General features: G+C 35.5%; 1 protein-coding gene and 1 pseudogene across 1 annotated transcript; one reads left to right on the top strand and one right to left on the bottom strand.

Annotated features, from left to right (window-relative positions):
* Window positions 1-6,167: 6,167 nt before the first annotated feature.
* Window positions 6,168-10,644, top strand: LOC103956786 (annotated as a pseudogene).
* A 526-nt stretch (window positions 10,645-11,170) lies between these two features.
* Window positions 11,171-13,778, bottom strand: LOC103956741 (alpha carbonic anhydrase 7-like). The gene is made up of 6 exons (XM_009368765.3): window positions 13,505-13,778; window positions 12,587-12,804; window positions 12,181-12,390; window positions 11,828-11,995; window positions 11,670-11,723; window positions 11,171-11,552 (listed from the first exon to the last, which is right to left on the bottom strand). The coding sequence occupies exons 1-6, from the start codon at window positions 13,593-13,595 to the stop codon at window positions 11,466-11,468; spliced, it is 828 nt and encodes a 275-aa protein (XP_009367040.2). The 5' UTR covers window positions 13,596-13,778; the 3' UTR covers window positions 11,171-11,465.
* Window positions 13,779-18,632: the final 4,854 nt, after the last annotated feature.

Here is an 18,632-nt window from a genome sequence, read left to right as displayed (position 1 = left end):
TGATAGTGCCTGCTTCCTTGTGGGGGACCAAAACGTCATTTTGATTTCTTTTCGTTTTATGACAAGTTTGCCCTTCCCATGTCCCAACGGGCAGATGCCATTCCTTTTTTAATTACAAGGGTACAATTTGTTTTAGTACAAAGGTTGCAATTTTTTAAAATAAATAAAGAAAATAAAAACAAATTAATAGTTTGGCATTATTATACACATTTTTCTTCAATATTACATATAACTAAATGATATGAAAAATGAATAATTGAGATTGATAAAAGAAAATTTAGACAGTTGTGAAAATCAAATCTAACGGCTAACCCACTCATATGATTAACTGATAGTTTATCTGATACCTAGAGTAGTTGAAGTTTGATAAGATTCTTGAATGCATGGTAAACAATGTATGATCTTTGTGTGAAACACGTTTTAAAAATCATTTGTGAGTGTTCGTGTACAAGTAATTTTTATTTTTTTTATAGAAAATTTCGACGGTACAAATAAATTTGAAATTTTATGATATGAAAAAAAAAAAAAAAAAAAAGTTTCATGAATTGTTATGTTTGGATTAGGATTTTCAAATTTTCATGAAACTTAGCTTCCTGGAACTTTGTAGTTCGGGGCAGTAGTTTTCAAGTGAATATTAAACTTCTTGGAAATTTGAAAGGTTGAATACAAGTTTAGTTACAAGGAATACAAATTAGAATTATTTTGATTCTTCGGTTTTCAGTGTTCATTAAAATATGGGTATGAAACTTATTTCATTGCTTAACTTTCTCATGTTTATGAATCATTTCACTTTTTAACTTTCTTTCTCTATATTTACTAACATGTGATCAAAAAACAAATCAACTAGTTGATACGATTCCATTTCCTTGCCTCTTTCTAATAAGGGAATAAAATCCTCAACATGTTTTCTATAGTACAAGACTATACAAAGAGCTCTGTTTACAGGCATTGACAAAAATTTAATGGCTCAGATTGTGCCATGCATGAGCTTTACGTTTTAGCTATCAAGATGTTCAATTGGTCACCAAATTGAATTTTGACAAACCTACTAGAACCCTCTAACATTGAAATCCACCACTAAGTTAGTCTCGACACCATTTTACGCTTAAGATTCTAATGCGTCGAAGCTTTGGTGAAAGATAAAAGAGTACAAATTACATAATTTATATTTTACCCTACATTCATTAGATCAAAAGGCATTTGATAAGAATATGCATATACAAACTCCTAGCAACTACGTCAACATTAGAACTAAATGTGCTAAACCATGTCACACCCCCGCTCCATATCCCATAGCAACAAGAACACATGATGAAACTACGTTAGATAGATCCCAGAATTCATATTCTGTAACTGGTTATTCATCGTCCGATAAACAAACTACGTCAGTGTGTCCAACAATATATAGCTATACCCTCAACTTAAACTTTTGAGATGGTATTTTAGCAAGTTTGATATATAAGTTAATCAATTTTTGCCCAAAGATTTTCAATTTAAGCCTTAAGTGTAAAAGCCCGTCCCTTATTTTATGGCTTCATTAATTTTAAAAGAGTGAATTGACGAAAATGCCATTAGAGGCAAGATTGTTGACTTTTGTTAACAATCATTTTGTGACGCGTATGAGCTACTATTTTACTGTATTCATATAGTCTTCATTTCTACGAATGCGTGGGCGCAAGCGAAATCGAACTCAAAGTTACGGTTAAAATTTTACAAAGCATCGAATGCCGAGGGCAAATTGGTAATTTCATTTGGAGAGATATTGTGTGTTGTTTTGTGAGCCAACGTGGCCCACGCCCATTCCTCTTCGCCCCCATTTCTTCAAATTCCCACTCATTTTCTACCACGTCACCTTACTCCATTCTCTCTCAAACTCTCCCTCATCTCTTTTCCCTCTCATCTTTCTCACTCTGTTAGCTCTCTTCCCATCTCGGATGCACGCCATGATTGAGCCCAATAACCATCACCTTGCCCACTCCGACAAGTCTCAACCACTAGCCTCGAAGTTGGTCACCACCATCACATCACCTAACATGCTCAGGACATTGGGTTAATGGATTCAAACTGTGCAGTGCCCATTGCCACTAGTCATTGTCTTCTCCAGCGAACTTTTGCCGATGCTGACCTAGGTAAGCTTTGGAAATACTCAAAACCTTATCCTTTTCTCCTCATGATTCGATTCTGAGTGTGTTTGTGTGTTTTTGGACGATGGAGTATCACAGAAACGACGAAAGGAGACTTCCCTAGTTTTCCTGCGAGAACCACGATTTTTGTAGGTTTTTTTGACCAACTCCGGCCACGGCTAAAGCCCAAATGGGTATATTTTGAATCTCTATCTCTTTAGCTTCATTTTGACTTTTTTTTCATTGAAAATGGTTGAGTTTTGAACCTATTATAGACCTTTGAAGTTTTCCGGCCTTCTCCGTGAATTTCCGGCCTTCTTCTTTGTTGGTCCAGCTGGTACATCCCACAAATCCAAACGGGTTGACCCGACCCAATACCCAAAAAAAAAAACCCGAATTTGAACCGGTCGACCCGAACCCATTTAGGAATCTGGCAGGAATATTCCGTTAACTTCCAGTTAACTTTAACAAAATATTCCATCTGAGGAGGAAATATTCCATTAAAGTTTATTGTAGACTGCTAGTTGACTTTTTTGAAATTTTCTCAGAAACCCTCATAGGCTAATGTCAATGCCCCGAGTCCGTTTTAGCATCCATTTAGTGAAATTTTAAAGTTTTAACATAGTTGACCGCCTCAGTGGCTCGGTTAACTTTTTACGGAAATTGCCCAGGACCCTTCTTAAGGTATTTCGATGCATTGAATCTGAATCCACTGTCCGTTTTTCCAAATTGAAATGTTTAAATTGAGTTTTACTAATGGGTCTATATTATGCTTAGGTATGATTAGCATTGACGATCCGTATTTACTAGTTTGAACGGCTACGACTTTGCAAGTATTTATAAGTGGGTCTTTTCTTTTATATAGTATATATATTTATTTAGTTTCCATACATATTAATAATTCATTTTCTATGTGATTCCATAATAAAATTAACGTTTATCAGAAATGTCGTAATGTTGGGAAATCATGAAATAATCTTATGGGATGCACATGTAAGCGTACTATAAGGGGATGCCTTAATTAGACTTACGAATATGAATAGTATTATGTTGATTAGAATTATTGAATTTCTGTGGCATGACCATATTTACATTATCTGCTCATTGTGTGCTACACTGGTGTTTGTACTCACCAAGGCCAGAGCTAGTCTTCACGTGTATGTTCACATCGCACCGTACGCTCACTTTAGATCTATTGTAGGTGCCAGTCCTGTCCTATATTGCTATAGGCAATTAGGACTCGTATGTGATGCACATAGCACCAGTCTTCACGTAATTGTAGTACTAGAGCGTAAATCATTATTATACCCAGTCTTGTTCATGTTAGAATATCTTTGCATGAACTCATGTGTCAGTATATGTCGATGAGCACTCGATATGATATGTTTGTTATGCGAGATATTGTGATTACCAAATGCTACATGTTTTATATGCGGAAATGTTGGGAATTGTTGCATTTTCAAAAATTCTCCTTCTCAACCAAAAGAGAGTAAAAATACGATTTAGTCCTTTATTTATAATCCAATAAGAAAATTAGAAACTAAAATCGGGGACACTAAAGTAGTTTCGCATATAAAAGTTTCTTTTTTTTCTTCCCTCACTTACATATCAACCAAAGCATCCCACCTCAAATCTCTTTTTAAATCCCACGTTTGTTTCTCTCCTCTCCCACATTTCTCTTCACATTTGTTCCCATAACTTTCAAAAAATTTCACACAATGTATGTGGGCATTTTCTATATAATTGAGGCATGCAATATCAAGTGGACCATAACTTGATCAAATATGAGTACAATCGAGAAACACTTGTTAATTTGTGTTTTTACTTTGCAGATTACAAATGGATTATGTTTGCCTTAATGACACGTTTCGACCTAGAATGTTCGTCTAGACTCCAAATTGAGCTGTGTTGACCGACACTAGAAAGGTAATGAAGACATATAGTGTAGTGATGTAAAAAATATGAATAAATTTAAACCTAAAAGCGCCTAAATGCAAAAGTGTGCATGTTGGCGGGATTGAACCCAATTCACACGTGATGTCAAAGTATAAGTAAAGTACAGTAAAAGTAGGATAAGAATTATACCATCAAAGGTACTCTCTTATACCAACATTTGCCAAGAATCCTCGTTGACACAGAAGCTCTGCCACTAAAACTTAGAGGGGCGAAAAACAAGGGTGAGTAGGTTTGAAAATAAAATTTTATAAAACCTTTTCGAAAACGTAATAACCCATTTCCGTAAAACAAGTATAGTTTCCAAACATAATATACTACATATAATAAGAAAACACTTACCATAAACGGTGTTAATAGGTAGTATAAATATGAAGTCACTCGGTATAGAAAGATCGAGTTGGAATGTTGATGTTTATTTTGGAGCTGCTTAAGACTTTGAAGATTTGAGAATGTTTTGAGATGCATTGCTGAAGTAGGGTTTGTTGAATTTTAAAATTTTTAATTTTAATTGTGTCTACTCAATGGTAAATGTATAGTAGGATAGACCAATTCATATTAATATTTCAAATTGGGTGCAAAGATACAAAACATGGGTTTGAATAAAATTGTTCTTTTGTAAACAACATCATTGTGTTTCCCAATTTTAGGTTATAATATCAATAAACACTCACCAATTTATACACATGTGGACATATTATACCACATGATTATTGAGGGTTTAATCTTATATTATACAACAAGTTGGAGAATAAAGTCCCACTTCATAAATATAACAAAATAATATATAGAGTAGATTATTTTTTCGACATGTTATGGGCCTAATTTACTAGGTTTGAATTTGCTTTCTTAAGTTGGTTTTTGAAAAGTTGGGCTAACTCCAACTAAGGGTGTTGAATAAATGATTGAGTCTTCGAAAAATTGCATTAGTTCTAGTGAATGAAGGATGACTGGGCTCTCGAAAAGATGTGTTAGCTTCAACTTAATGAATTGGCTGGTTTCCAATGTAGGAATTGGTTTCTTGTGTGACCCATGTGGGGCCATTCGTGAAGGGACATGTTGGAGAATAGAATCGCACATAAAAAAACATAACAAAGTATTATACATCTTATAGGTGGGAGTTGCATACCTTATATCACGAAATCTTTCGTGATAAAATCCACACCTAGTTATAAGTGATTAGATTGAAACAATATCGATGATATGATGGTGGTTCATGCTTTGCCTGAAAAGTTAATCTCCATGTTCCCAATTTTTCAACATTACTCTCCCTTTTTGCAAATTATTCTCTTGTCATCTCAAATTATAGTCCCCTAAGGATTGTTTTATCAGCTATGAGCCTATGACTACTGAGAATGCCTTTTCTTTCCTTACCTGAATCTTTACTTAAATTGGTCAAATACAACAAAATAAAAATATTAATCAATAAATAAAAACTCACACACTACTTCTAAATTAAAAATGAAGAAAATTGAATTGAAAAATGCAACGACAAGTCTTTAGAGGATCTTTGATTGCAAAAAACACAGAGAAACAAGTCAAAGTGTCCCCTCATGAGTTAGAATCGAGGCATACGATTTCGGCGTCAAGACACTTCTGCATCGACATCTTTGAGTCCTCTCAGTGAGGACCCATTCTTGTATTCATTCAATTTTATATTATTTCTTTTTAGTGTTCTAGTTAGATTATATACTCTGAACACGTTCCTCATTTTCTTATTAATTGCATTTAAATTTATAAGTCTTATTTATATTCGTTAGTCTCATGCATCTTAACATGGTTTCGTCACCCTCAGGTGTCGGTCATTACGTGTCTACCCTAGTGTTTGAGGAATATCAGGGTCAGACGTGTTAGTTTGGTATCAAAGCGTGGTTACTATATTATATCATAATCTGTTCCCATCTGACTATTACTATTATAGCCGGCCATTTGTGGCATTTTGCAACACCCATATTTCATTACTGGCTTTCTCTCATCAGCAATAATCAATTAATTAATTTACTAATCTCATATGAACCAAATCAATTCTTCCTCTCCTTTTCTTAAACCACCTAACAGAATTAAATGTACAATTTCTGATATCAGAAAACCATGATTTACCTTTGCCTTCTAATCTTGATGTGCCTAAGTTCAAGCTATGGTCAGTAGTACTATGACCAGTCTGAATGTGCTGCTGATGCTAGCTATTTAGGTTCAAGATACACTTGCAATATGTTCCAAAATTCTTGCTAAACGTTCTTGGTCTACATAGCCAACCTGAATTTTCGAACTGTTTTGAATAGACACTGATCAACTGCTTGGACGCAACAAACTAACATCTCCATACGAGGAACTCAAACCAGGTAGGGAAGTTGTTATTCCCATAACTTGTTCTTGCTCAGATCAATATTTTTAGGCAAATTTCAGCTACAAAGTTTTGCAAAACATGTCATACTCCGAGGTAGCTTGTGGGGTTTTTGAAGGCTTGCTTAAGTCCTTTACACTTAAAAAGGAGAATATGTCCCAAGAAAACAAGCTTATGGTTGGCACTGAGCTTCATGTGTGTCTAAGATGTGCTTGTCTTGAGAAGTTAGCTAACAATAGTGGTGTGAAGTACCTTGTAACTTACCCTTTCGTAGAAGGCGATGGGCCAGTTACCTTGAGCCAGAAGTTTAGCATCTCTCCTGAAGTTTTATTGTCAGTGAATCACTTAGCGCCGAGCAAAATTATGTTTCCGAATACAACTGTTTTAGTTCCTTTGAGAGCAGAACCGCTCTTGAAGTTCAACATCCAACATTCTCCACCTCCAGCTCCTGCTTTTCTTCCCATAATTTCTGTGGAAAATTCGAATAGAAACGTGAAACTGATCAAGAAATTGTATATAGTCGGCTCTGTTGTTGGGTTTTCTTTGCTACTGGCAGCTTTACCTGCATTTGTAATTTTGTATAAAAGGGCTTTAAGGAAATGGAAGAGAGAGAAGATCATAGGCTTTACTGCTTTAAGCTCTCCAATTTCATGTTCAACTGTCAGAAGCTCGAATAAATCCGGTCAGACGGGCAGAAGCTCTCCGATTTCATCATGTTTATCGTCGGATATTCTTGCAGGATTGAAGTACTCGTTGTTCAATTATAGCATAGAAGAGCTGCGGAGAGCAACAAGGGATTTCAATGAAGAAAACAAGATTGTCTCTCAAGTGCATAGGAGAATTGATGATTCCATATTTTACCATATATTTTAAGGAAAACTAATGAAAAGAGCTTGAAAACTTTGAGTTTTAACAATAAGGACAAAATAAAGGGTAAAGTGAATAGTACTTTGATTGATTTTTTAGGGTAAAAATGTGGTTTTTCGTTAAAGTGAAGAGTATTAGGAGTTTTGCGTTAAAGTTCCCTATATTTTACCCTAATCTTAGTTATAATTTATTGGTTATTTTGGTAGAATTTTGATACTTTGCTTTATATTTTTAATATAGGACATTTGACTTCCTCTAGAGCAAAATGTGATCAAACGGACGAATTTTGGAGTGATTCAAATTGGAAGACGTTCGTGTGTCCCTTGGCGTATTCGTATCAAAATCTCAATAATTTCTACCAAGTGGTTATTTTCTGGCGATTAAATAAATGAGTAGTGTGTGTTGCTAGAAAGTGACGTTTCTGGGCTTAAACTGCGTTTTTGGAGCCTAAGATGACCTTAGATGGGTTCGTGGCATTATGGAGAAGTGTTAGAATAGTCCAAGCTTTAAATCTAGCTATTTTAGTCTAATTTTGGAGCTGATTTGGGTCCAAAATGTGGATGTGCAGATTTTTGGGCGAATTTACCAAGTTAAATTAGGATTATGTTTCCTATTTTATTTCAATTTATTAGGTTTCCTAGTTTTATTCTAAGACCTTTTACTAGGAGGATTTTAATTAGAGTAGTATAAATAAGGCTTTTTAGCCATTAGGGTTTGAGGAAAAGAAAAGGAGGAGAACGCACACAAACCTTTGACAATTCAAGTTATTTTCAAGATGTTTTCTATCCATGATTTTAATAATATTTTGTTTTATGGTTGTTAGTAATTAGTTTCGGTTACTAGGGCGAGGCCACGAGCCTTAGCAAGAATATGTAGTTTCTTTTCAATTCACTTATAATATTATGCATGTAGGTTTTCAATTGTTAATCACTGTGCTTTAAATTATTTATTTGCCTTAATGATTGATCACCATTAGGATATTTAGAAAAGTAATTTGATGCAATTTTGGCGGAGAGCTGTCCCTGAAATTGGCGTTGGCTTCTTGTGGATAATATGTGTAACTTCTTAGGATGGACGACAAGTCTTAAGGGTTATATGGTTTTTCAAAAGGATTTCACAAAATTTAATGAGTCTTGCATGTTCACATTCGATCTAGAGGCCACAGACGGGTTGCATGTTAGATATACGTTCTATGTTGGAGGTTCCAAGTAGGGCATACTTTAGAAAAACTTAACCTTCAAAATATGCATGTGTAATTCATAAGTAATTGGAAGAACTACGTAGGATTGTTAAGGTGATGGCGAAACCCTAGTGCTCAAATTTATTTTCAAAACCAGTGTTCTAAAAATCGGCCTATGCGGTACCTGGGCACTGGACGGTGACCGACCGCTTCAATTAACTGTTACTCAGTCGCAAAATCGAAAAATGTATTAGGTGGACGCTTAGGTGGGATTGGACAGGTCTAGGCGGAGCTATACGGGTCTAGGTGGGGCTGGGCGGAAGCTAGGCGGGCCTAGGCGGACATATGAGAAGACGTCGGGATGTGAAAATGTTTCTGGAAAAATGTTGTTGCAAGTCGAGAGGAACTGAGGAAGAAGATGAAGGGGTGGGTGACTTCTTTATGGTCCTACCATCTCCTCTCTTTTGAATTTTGATTGCACGGGTCCAGGTTCAATTACTCTCTTTACTAATTTTTTATTCTTTTATTTCTAGTCCAATTACTCTCTTTATCTATTTTTTATTCTTTTATTTCTTTTAAGATCATTTACATAAACCGGTAAAGGTCTATTGTTTTATTTTTTTTTTTTAAGACCATTTACATTAGTATGTATTTAAATCCTAACATCATATATATTATTTTAAAAGAAAAGGCATATTATTTATATATTATATAGTAAATTTAATTAATTTATATTAAATTTACATAAATCCGTTTAGGCGCTACGCCCAGCTCGCCGTCCAACTAGCGCCTAGTGTTTTTTAGAACATTGATTTTATCTTTTTTTTTATTATCTTATCTATGGATTTTATACAAGTATAATTTTTTATAAGTGTCAATATGCACTTATTTACAAGATACACAAGAAATTTACCTAAATCTGCCTAGGCCGCCTAGGCACCCGCCTAGACCCCACTTATCTGCCTAGGCGCTAGGTGCCAACTTGCTGCCCGACTCGCGCCTAATGTTTTTTAAATCCTTGTTCAAAACTATTTTCTTTTGTTTTCTTTACTTTGCCAATTTATTTAATTGTTTTTAATTAAATTCGTTTTTAATATTTTAGGTCAAAAAATCAACATCTTTCAAACTTTGTTTTCAAATAATTAATTAAGATTTGGTATTTACATAAATTATTCATTCAATCCCTATGGAGAACGACCTTGCTTGACCTGCTATACTACGACAACCTTGTTCTCTTGTAAGTATTTTTAAATGTTTTTATCCCTACTTTTGCAGGTACTAAAATCTCTATCAGAAATGATAAATAATGTTGAAGTGATGATCAATCAGATGAGATTCGAGGACCGGAGCCATGTTATCGACGTGCATTCGAAGATCAACCACATCAAAATCGTGAACTTAGAGGCAGTTTCTTATGGCGAAAATCACATGTCATGGTCTTATCTAGTTTTTAAATTTCCGAGCAATGGCTGCTTGGGGGGCTGCTTGTCTAGTCCATCTAGTCCTCTAAAGTGGTATCAACGAACGCAAATAGCTTTGGATATTGCAACAGGACTTCACTACTTACACCGTTGTACTTTCCCCTCTTGTGCTCACCTAGACATAAACACTAGAAACATTTTTGTGACAGCAAATTGGAGGGCAAAGCTTTCGAACATTGGAAGCATCTCGGCTTTGGGATCTTCAGAAGGAAATGACAAAGGATGGGTTGCACCAGAGTACCTTCTGCACGATCAGCTTCTGAGAAGGTGGATATTTTTGCATTTGGAGTTGTTTTGCTTGAGCTCATCTCGGCAAGAGAGGACATTGATGGAAAGTTGTTTAAGGAGTCCTTCAAGTTTTTGGGAGGGGGTGCTAGCGAAGGTGGTTTCCTCGATCAACTTAGGAGCTTCATAGATCCACAGTTGGAGGATTATCCTCTTGCAGAGGTCTCATGCTTAGCTGTTTTAGCGAAAGCCTGTGTGGAGCACGATCCTCTCCATCGGCCATCCATCGATGACATCATGAAAGTGCTTGCCAGAATGTATGATCGGAACTTCATCGAGTTTATGGAAAATTTTCTGCATCATTTTCTGTTCATGTTTTAGTTTATTCCATCAGTTCTAGAAAGGAGGCAAATTAATTAACATGTATAGAAGGCTATGTAATTGGAGGACATGACTGGTTCGATTCCATTTGGTCTCAGCTCACATCACATATTTACTTATTGTCTTAAGAAACTTATTATTTAATATATTTTAGACGCATTATCAGTTTCTGGTGGCTGATAACTTGTTGCTTTCACTTGTTTGATACTCTACTTAATTCTAAATGTTTGCTGGACCAACTGGACTACTAGAAGCTTTTCAGCTTCACATGTTCTTTCTGTTTAGGGGATATTGTTTTAAAAATGAATAGTTTATATATATGTGAGACAGTATATGAATGAGGAACTAAAGTCTTATGTAAGACTTTATAAAATTTTGGAAGAGCATGTTATTCACTTGGTCGAGACCCAGTTGACACTTATTTTCACATTACTCAACATCAGTTGCGGATGTGTTAATAAGCTAAATTGTTAACATATGTGACTAACTTGTTTTCACATTACTCAATTTGTTTTCATGAAGGCTATTGTAGGTTTGATTACAGATTAAAGATGTTGATACTAAATATGTATATGTAATTTCTTTCGTTCCATGAAAGAAATATCGTACTTTATGTAGTTATGTTCTAAAATTAATATGAAATATTTATGTAAAAAACATTAATCTAACAGGGTCCGATCGAGCCCCCAACTAGAAAAATGGGGGGAAACCCTTTATTTAGAGCGGAAATGGGAAACTGGTGTACAAAATAAACACATATAATAACATAGAGGAATCCTAGTGATCACAATTCCTTTATGGGTACCCTTCCTTTATTTAGACCAGACCCTGCAGATCTCGTCCTCCGGGTTTCAAGACCTGCAGTAAATGATAGATGGTGATACTTTAGAGCCATAATATTCTAGCTAGGTTCAGTCCTCTTCCTCTTCTTTGGGTCTATAAACTTGCACTACCCGCCCGTTTCTCTGTTGTACTGGTCTTGCATTAGTTTTTGAGTCCTGCAAGATTTTCAACAAAAGTCGTCTTATCAAAACAACATCAAATTTTTCTATGTTTATGCATAAATGTTTTACAAGAAATAATTTATTTCAAAATAGTTTCGTGATTGAACTTACATCATGAACGGCTACGCGGAGGAATTCCACTTGTTCTTTTGAGACAGTCCTAACCTGATGAGTTAGAAAATAAGTGAGATATAAAAAGAACAGAAAACTATGTAGACACCAGAACATATTATCAAATTTTAGGGTTTATGAAATAAGAGAAAAAGAACCTCTTGATCAATGGTCCACGTAACATTTTGTGTGCATGGAGGAATTGTAAGTGAGCCAATATATCTGTAATACTTTGTGCTCCTTGTTTTTATTTTCTTTGGATCTACCGTACCAACCACTTCTTCTTCTTCACTGGTACCAGAAACTTCTGCCAAAGAATCCATCATCTAAACACAAAAGACACGGTCAGTATAATTTCCACTATATTTTTTACCGACCATATCCCTCACATAGGTGGATCCACTTGAGACCTTACTTATATGCAACTGAGTTTTATTTATGTGAGAGATGCGGTCGGAAAAGTAGTCAGTAAATGTAGTGTTGCTCCAAGTTACGGTTTGAAGTATTTTACTGATGACAAAAATGGATCAGGAGCTCCAATCTTATAAAGGATTCCCGTTACAGCGATCTTTCCAGTAGAGCTCTCATGAACCAAATGCGCCTCTAAATCAAACCTCTTGCCATTGATGGTGTGTTCAGAAGACGAGTGCCAGTGGCATTGTTTCAGTTTATATAAAGTTCCGTTTAATTGTATAAATCCTGCGTCAGCTTCCCACTTCAACTGCATTGACAAATAATCAAACAAGCGATTAATATTTCGTAAAAATACTTTTTCCTCCTAGGCTTAATGGAAAATTAAACCTCAACAACTCCAACTTTACATGCACCCTTCTTGGTATTTTAAAGTGTAAGTAACACTAATTGTGTTGGGAGAATTTTTCAAATTTGATCTCTGGTTTTTTCCTTCTTTATCTTACCATCATATCATGGCCCCTATTCTTAAGAGTGGCATTGCAAGGCCTGTAGCTACCCTGAAGTATCCCAAAATTTGACACTACTTCAACCCTGTCATCTAACAGATCGATCGGTGACTGCATCGATCCCTTGCTGCACATGCTCCATTCTTGGCGTATCTCGCCCCATCGAGCCGGCCCCTTTTCACTGTCTTCCTTGTAATTAAACTCCCTCTCATCTTCTGCGCCATCAAGAATATTAACAAAAATGATAAGTAATCGCTACTAACAAAATCCCATAACGGCACTATCCATGGCCGGAAACTAGACTAAAATTGTGGGAGGGACGTATGATATCATCTAAAAGGCCTTTTAACCAAAATAGTCAATGAGATTATCATAACTTCTTATTTTGATCATTGAGATTTAAAATCGATAGAAGTGATCATTTTGGTCATTCCGTAACAAGTTTCCGTTAAATAAAAAAAACCACTAGTTCAAGTGGAGGGGTTGATTTGACAAAAAATATTCTCAATTTAATTAGATTTTTCATGGAATCAATTTTAAATCTTAAAAACCAAAGTAAGGAGTTATGTTAATCTCCTGAACTATTTTAACTAAAAAGCCCATCTAAAAAGAATAAGAGTGCATAACATTGATGCGCATGGACTACCTTATACAACAAATTTACAAGGTAACCAAAAATTCAATTGGAACCATTGTCATCCTTAACCATGCCTAGTATGCAAGTTGATATACATAAACTAGAAAAACTTTATAAAAATGGCTGAAAGAAAATTATGTTTTGATTTAGAATATGCATTACGTTAACCACCCAATTTAAAGAGAGTTTAATGAAACTCTAATGAGAACAATATTCTCTATTTTGATTCTAACAGTGAAAATATTGACCATAATAAAGTTATTACAAATAATTTGTACCAACTTCATCAGATGATGCTTGGCATGAATTCAGCAATACCAGGACAATGAGGAAACTGCAAAATAAGATTAGGGTGGGAAACTTCTCCATTTTTTAGCTTCGAGCTGCACTGGGATTCTGAGAGCATGGTGAATAGGTCCAGTTGCTTCCATATTTATAGGCAGCAGCCTGTAGTATGAATACAGAAAAACAAGTCTTCCGCTATCAAGATTTTCAAATAAAATTCCTTCTGGGGCAAAAGTTTCTCAGGTAGTTATATATGTTGCAGTTTGAAAGGAAGCAGCCAGACCGCAATGGGGATTTGCCAGTCAATAGAGAAATTCACCACATTAAATATAATTTAGAAGAAGACTGTAAATAATGGTGTTGTTTTTAATGCTTCATTTCCAAAATTTTCTACAAAGTAGACTATCTGATTTACGTCGTTGATACGATTCTTTGATACAATTATTAATTTATATATATAGAAAGTGATGGGTTGATCTATGCGTCATGAAATTGAACACTTAACGTTTCCTGGATGTTGAGTTAATAATGATGAGTTCGTTTAATATTTGTGTGGCGGTTGGTGGTTTTGAAGGCTATTTTGGAGGTTCTATCAATTTTTGTTTTTGGGTCTCCCGAAAGGGCCTAAATCACTTGTTGATTTTACATGTGGCCTAATATTTTAGTAGAATGTTGAGTTTCCATTTATACGTTATGGATTCGAAATTTCTCTTTTATATTATGTAATAATTTCGAACTATTCTCCCTCCTCTTAATAATAATAATAATAATAATAATAATAATAATAATAATAATAATAATAATAATAATAATAACTTTCTTTTAAAAAATGAGTTGATTTTCACACACCCTTTCTCACTTTTCCTTTTTTTATTAGTGGTCATCAAATTAAATAAATCAAGCAAAAACAATGGACAAGATTAGACACGGATGCGTGAGAGACTAAAAAATCTGTGTTTAGCATTTTCCTTGAGAAAAAATATGTAGCAAGAAGAATTAAACGATAATTTAAATAAAAATCATAGTCACAACCCGCATAAAGATTTTTCTTTCTCTCTCATCGTTTCTAATTTTCATATTAGCGAATAACAAGTCTTTTGATAGCAAGTCTGTTGTGGTAGTACCCAATCCAACAGGATCCTCTCCGGATCCTTTAAGTGAGGATCCTGAAAATGCATGAATCGTATCCGTTCATCGTACATTATGCAGTCAGTTTTTATCAGGTATTGTTTGTGTTTAATTTTGAATAAAAATATTTAAAATAATTTCTGACTACACGATGTATGATGAACGGACATGATTCACAGATCTCTGGGATCCTCACAAAGAGGATCCGGATTCATACCCATTCACTTGTTTCGCCTGGCATTCCTCATTCCAATTCTTCCTGCAAACACTTTCTCTAAATTTAATTGAACCCCCGATTTGAAGAATGTTGTTGTGATTTTCTCATATTCTTTTAGACTTTTTTTCAGATGACAACTTTTAATCGCTAATATGTGACTATTATACGTCATTATACATATATAGATCAATGGAAACTGATTCTTCTCCAAATCCGCCCATAAAGTGAACGGTTCTATGGCGGCGAAACTTCAATTTGTGGTAGTAATTATAATTTAGAGTTATGGTTCAGTTTAGGGTTTTGGTGATTTTGGCCTATAAGGGCTCAAATACCGGTAATGCTAGATTTTGGTGTTATGAGTTTTTTTAGCTGATTGTGCAGATTTCAACCACTTAAATTTAGTTCTTCTGAGTTGTTTTATGTAAGATTTGTGTATTTCACTCATTTTTACGTATTGTTGATTTTTTTAATGAATGTCATTGTTGCTTCAAAGAAGAAAAAAAGAACTTCTCAACCACATATTTCTCCTTCTAACGCTCAAAGAGGTTGGAATTTTTGTTCCCCGACTCCTATTAATAAAGAAAAACTACATTTTCTAAAAAGATGTCTAACGAATGTAAAATCATTATTGTAGATCTATACGTAATTTGTGTGGTTGTTTGTGAAGTGGATTTTGTGTATATATGATCTTGTGCCTATAAACTGTGTTCGTGTTGAACTTTATAACAATTTTGATCAAGACTTTTAAATTAATAGCCATGTCGACTGGTTTCTAAATTAACTAGTTGAATTATAGCGTCAGATTTTGAACTATATACGCAGGCCGCCCAAAAGGTCAAAGAGAACTTCAACCCCAATTCGCCAATGTTTTCTGTTGCATTGAAAAAAAAAAAATCCTTAATGGAATGGTTGAGAAGTCCTACCGTCCAGGACATTTGAAAGGGAAAGAAAATGTCAAATTTGGGGACAAAAATTTAAACTCATGATGTATATAAAGTATGTTAATAGAAGTCTTGTTCCGCCACTACATGTATAGTGTATGTTGAAATTATCGAAGATGATTAAGAGGAACTTAATGCCAGAGAAGGCTAATGTTTCATTTAGGAAAAAAAAAAATATTATGAGCAGGCAAAACATTATTTATACTACTAATAAATAAAATCCTTCCTAAAAATACGTCTTATAAAAACTAGGAAACAAAATAATAAAGGGATAACTTCAAATTACAATCCAAATCTAATTGGGAAATCGGCCTAGCTAACAATTAAACACGTTTCTGGACCTTTAGGGCTCCAAATCAGGCCCAAAATGATTTGAATTAAAGCTTAAGATGTCATCTCCAAGTTTGTAGAAGATCCCAACTCCAAAACCATCATATTCCAGCCCAAGAAACCGCAACTAAGCCATGCAACTCAGGGCCAGTTTGGGATTAAAGTGCTTTTTAAAAAACTGCTTCGACTGTTGACATACCCCGACCCAAAATGTCCACTAGGACTCCGAATCGAGCTATGTTGACCGACATTTGGAAGATGACGAAGCCATAAAGTGTAGTGATGTGAAAAATGTGAATAAATTTTAAACCTGAAAGTGCCTAAATATAAGAGTGCGTTGGTGAGCGGGAATGAACCCATTTCACACGTGATATTAGAGCATAAGTAAAGTATAGTAGAGTGGATTGAGAATTATACCCTTAGAGATAATCACTTATACTGAGATTAGTCAAGAGTCCTCGTCGATACGAAAGCTCAGCTACTAAAACTTGGAAGGGCCAAAAACAAGGGTGAGTAGGCCTAAAAATAAAGTTTTATAAAAACCTTTATGAAAACATTGTAACCCTTCGCTGTAAAACATATATAGTTTCCAAGATATACATACTATGTATCGTATGGAAATACTCACCCTAGCCTGCAAAATACCAAGATATCAATTCGGCACAATAGTTTATATATAAGTGCATGACGTCAGTAATTGTATATTTTCGCATAAGCAAACATATCAAATCAAGTGCTCATTGACACATGCTGACGCACGAGTTCATGCAGAGTTATTTTGACATGAACATGACTAGGTGTAATAATGATATACACTCTAGTGCTCACATACGAGTCAGAGTTACCTATTGCAACCTATACGACAAGACTGGCACCTGCTTGGATCCAAGGCGAGCGTACGGTGCGGATGTGAACATACACGTGAAAGACTAGCCTTGGTCTCAGTCGAGCACTAACACCAAATGCAGTAAACGATGAGTAAAACATAAATATAGTCATGCTATAGTGGTTCAATAGTTCTAATCAACATAATATCATTCATAGCGGTAGGTATAATCATAGCATCAATTAAATATGCATACCTGTGCATCCCGAATGATGTAGCATATTTAGTAATTTCCATCAACATGCTAAAACTTATAAGCATTCTGCTAAACTAGGCGTATTGTAGGGAACTCTTTATGACATGCATAAATGGAAGCTAACAGTTATACATATATATATATATATATATATATGTATATATATATATACATATACGGTAAAAAGGAAAAGACCTACTCATCTGAAGTCCGCGTTACAACTTCCTAGCATGAATATCGAGGCGTCACGAACGATCGTCGCCTAGAACAAATATCAAATCACGTCTCAGAATTCTTATCGATAGAATACATAACTTACATAAAACACATCCCTAAGGACATTCTAGAATGATTTGAAACCCATTGACCAAAAGTCAACCGTTGGTCGAATGTCGACTGTAGGGTCCACAACCCTATGTAACTCAATCCGGAAGATCCACACCTTAGATTTTCGATCTGTAACTTCCCAAGAGTTTCAATAAGCTTCTAAAATAACATCCTAAAGTTTCGGAATGATCCAACGGTCGGATCTCCACCAATCGCTAAAATTAAGTGGCGGCCTACAAACTTAGAAAACCCATCCGGGAAGATCCATATGTCAGATTCCTGATCCATTAGTTCCTAATATCCTTAAATATTATGTACTATTACATATTAAAGTTTGGTGACGATACAATGGTCGGATCATTGAATCATATAATAATAAAGTCGCGGCCCTTAACGGAAATATTACCAAACAACGGAATTTCGTCAATCAGATGTCTAATATGGAATTGGGGCACCCATTTTAGCCTAGAGAGGTCAAGTGGTGTTTCTGCCCACGTGCCACCGCACGCGGTGGCCGGCCGCCTCGACTCGCAAAAAAAAATCAACTATTTCCAAAAATTACCAAATTTCATAGAAATGAAGATCTCGATGAGTAGAGCAAGTTTTATACCTGTAGCCAAGTCCAATTTGGCCGGGAAAAGCTCTAATTTCCCTTGAACTCCCGGGAAACCCTAGAAATGGGTGGCTTTGATCTGTCACCTCCAGTGCTCCATCGCCCCTACAATTGTTTGGGCTTTGTTCCAGGCCTCAAGATGAGTGTTTTGGTGGTGGTAATTGAATGAAATCGTTTCACAAAAGGTGGATCTTGGGCAAGGTTTGCCCAGGCACCCACGATGGGTTTTTCACCATACTACAACTAAATTTCTTTTGATTTTGGGTGGAAATGGTAGAGGGGAGGTTAGGTAGGTGTTTGGTAGGGGTGGTAGGCCTTGAATCGCCGGAAAAATGGTGAAAGTTAGCCAGAATTACACCGGTCGAAACCTGGTCGGGTGTGTAGGTGTACGGGTCTGGTTTGGGTGCTCTGCACCTCCCTCATTTCCTTCTTTTCCGATTCATTCCTCACTTCCCTCTCTCGTCCTCATTGGCCGCCCATTTC

The sequence above is a fragment of a genome, unplaced genomic scaffold, assembly GCF_019419815.1.
Source record: "Pyrus x bretschneideri cultivar Hongxiangsu unplaced genomic scaffold, Pyrus_bretschneideri_v1 Contig5, whole genome shotgun sequence".
NCBI lineage: Eukaryota > Viridiplantae > Streptophyta > Magnoliopsida > Rosales > Rosaceae > Pyrus > Pyrus x bretschneideri.
The sequence above is the reverse complement of the archived record's forward strand: the minus strand, read 5'-3'. Positions and strand labels throughout refer to the sequence as shown.

Coding starts and splice junctions, on each gene's coding strand:
- LOC103956741 (XM_009368765.3), bottom strand. CDS start 13,595: ATGGAGAAGTTTCCCACCCTAATCTTATTTTGCAGTTTCCTCATTGTC. Junction 12,391..12,586: donor ATAGGGGCCATGATATGATG/GTAAGATAAAGA, acceptor TTGTCAATGCAG/TTGAAGTGGGAAGCTGACGC. Junction 11,724..11,827: donor CGTGGACCATTGATCAAGAG/GTTCTTTTTCTC, acceptor CTAACTCATCAG/GTTAGGACTGTCTCAAAAGA.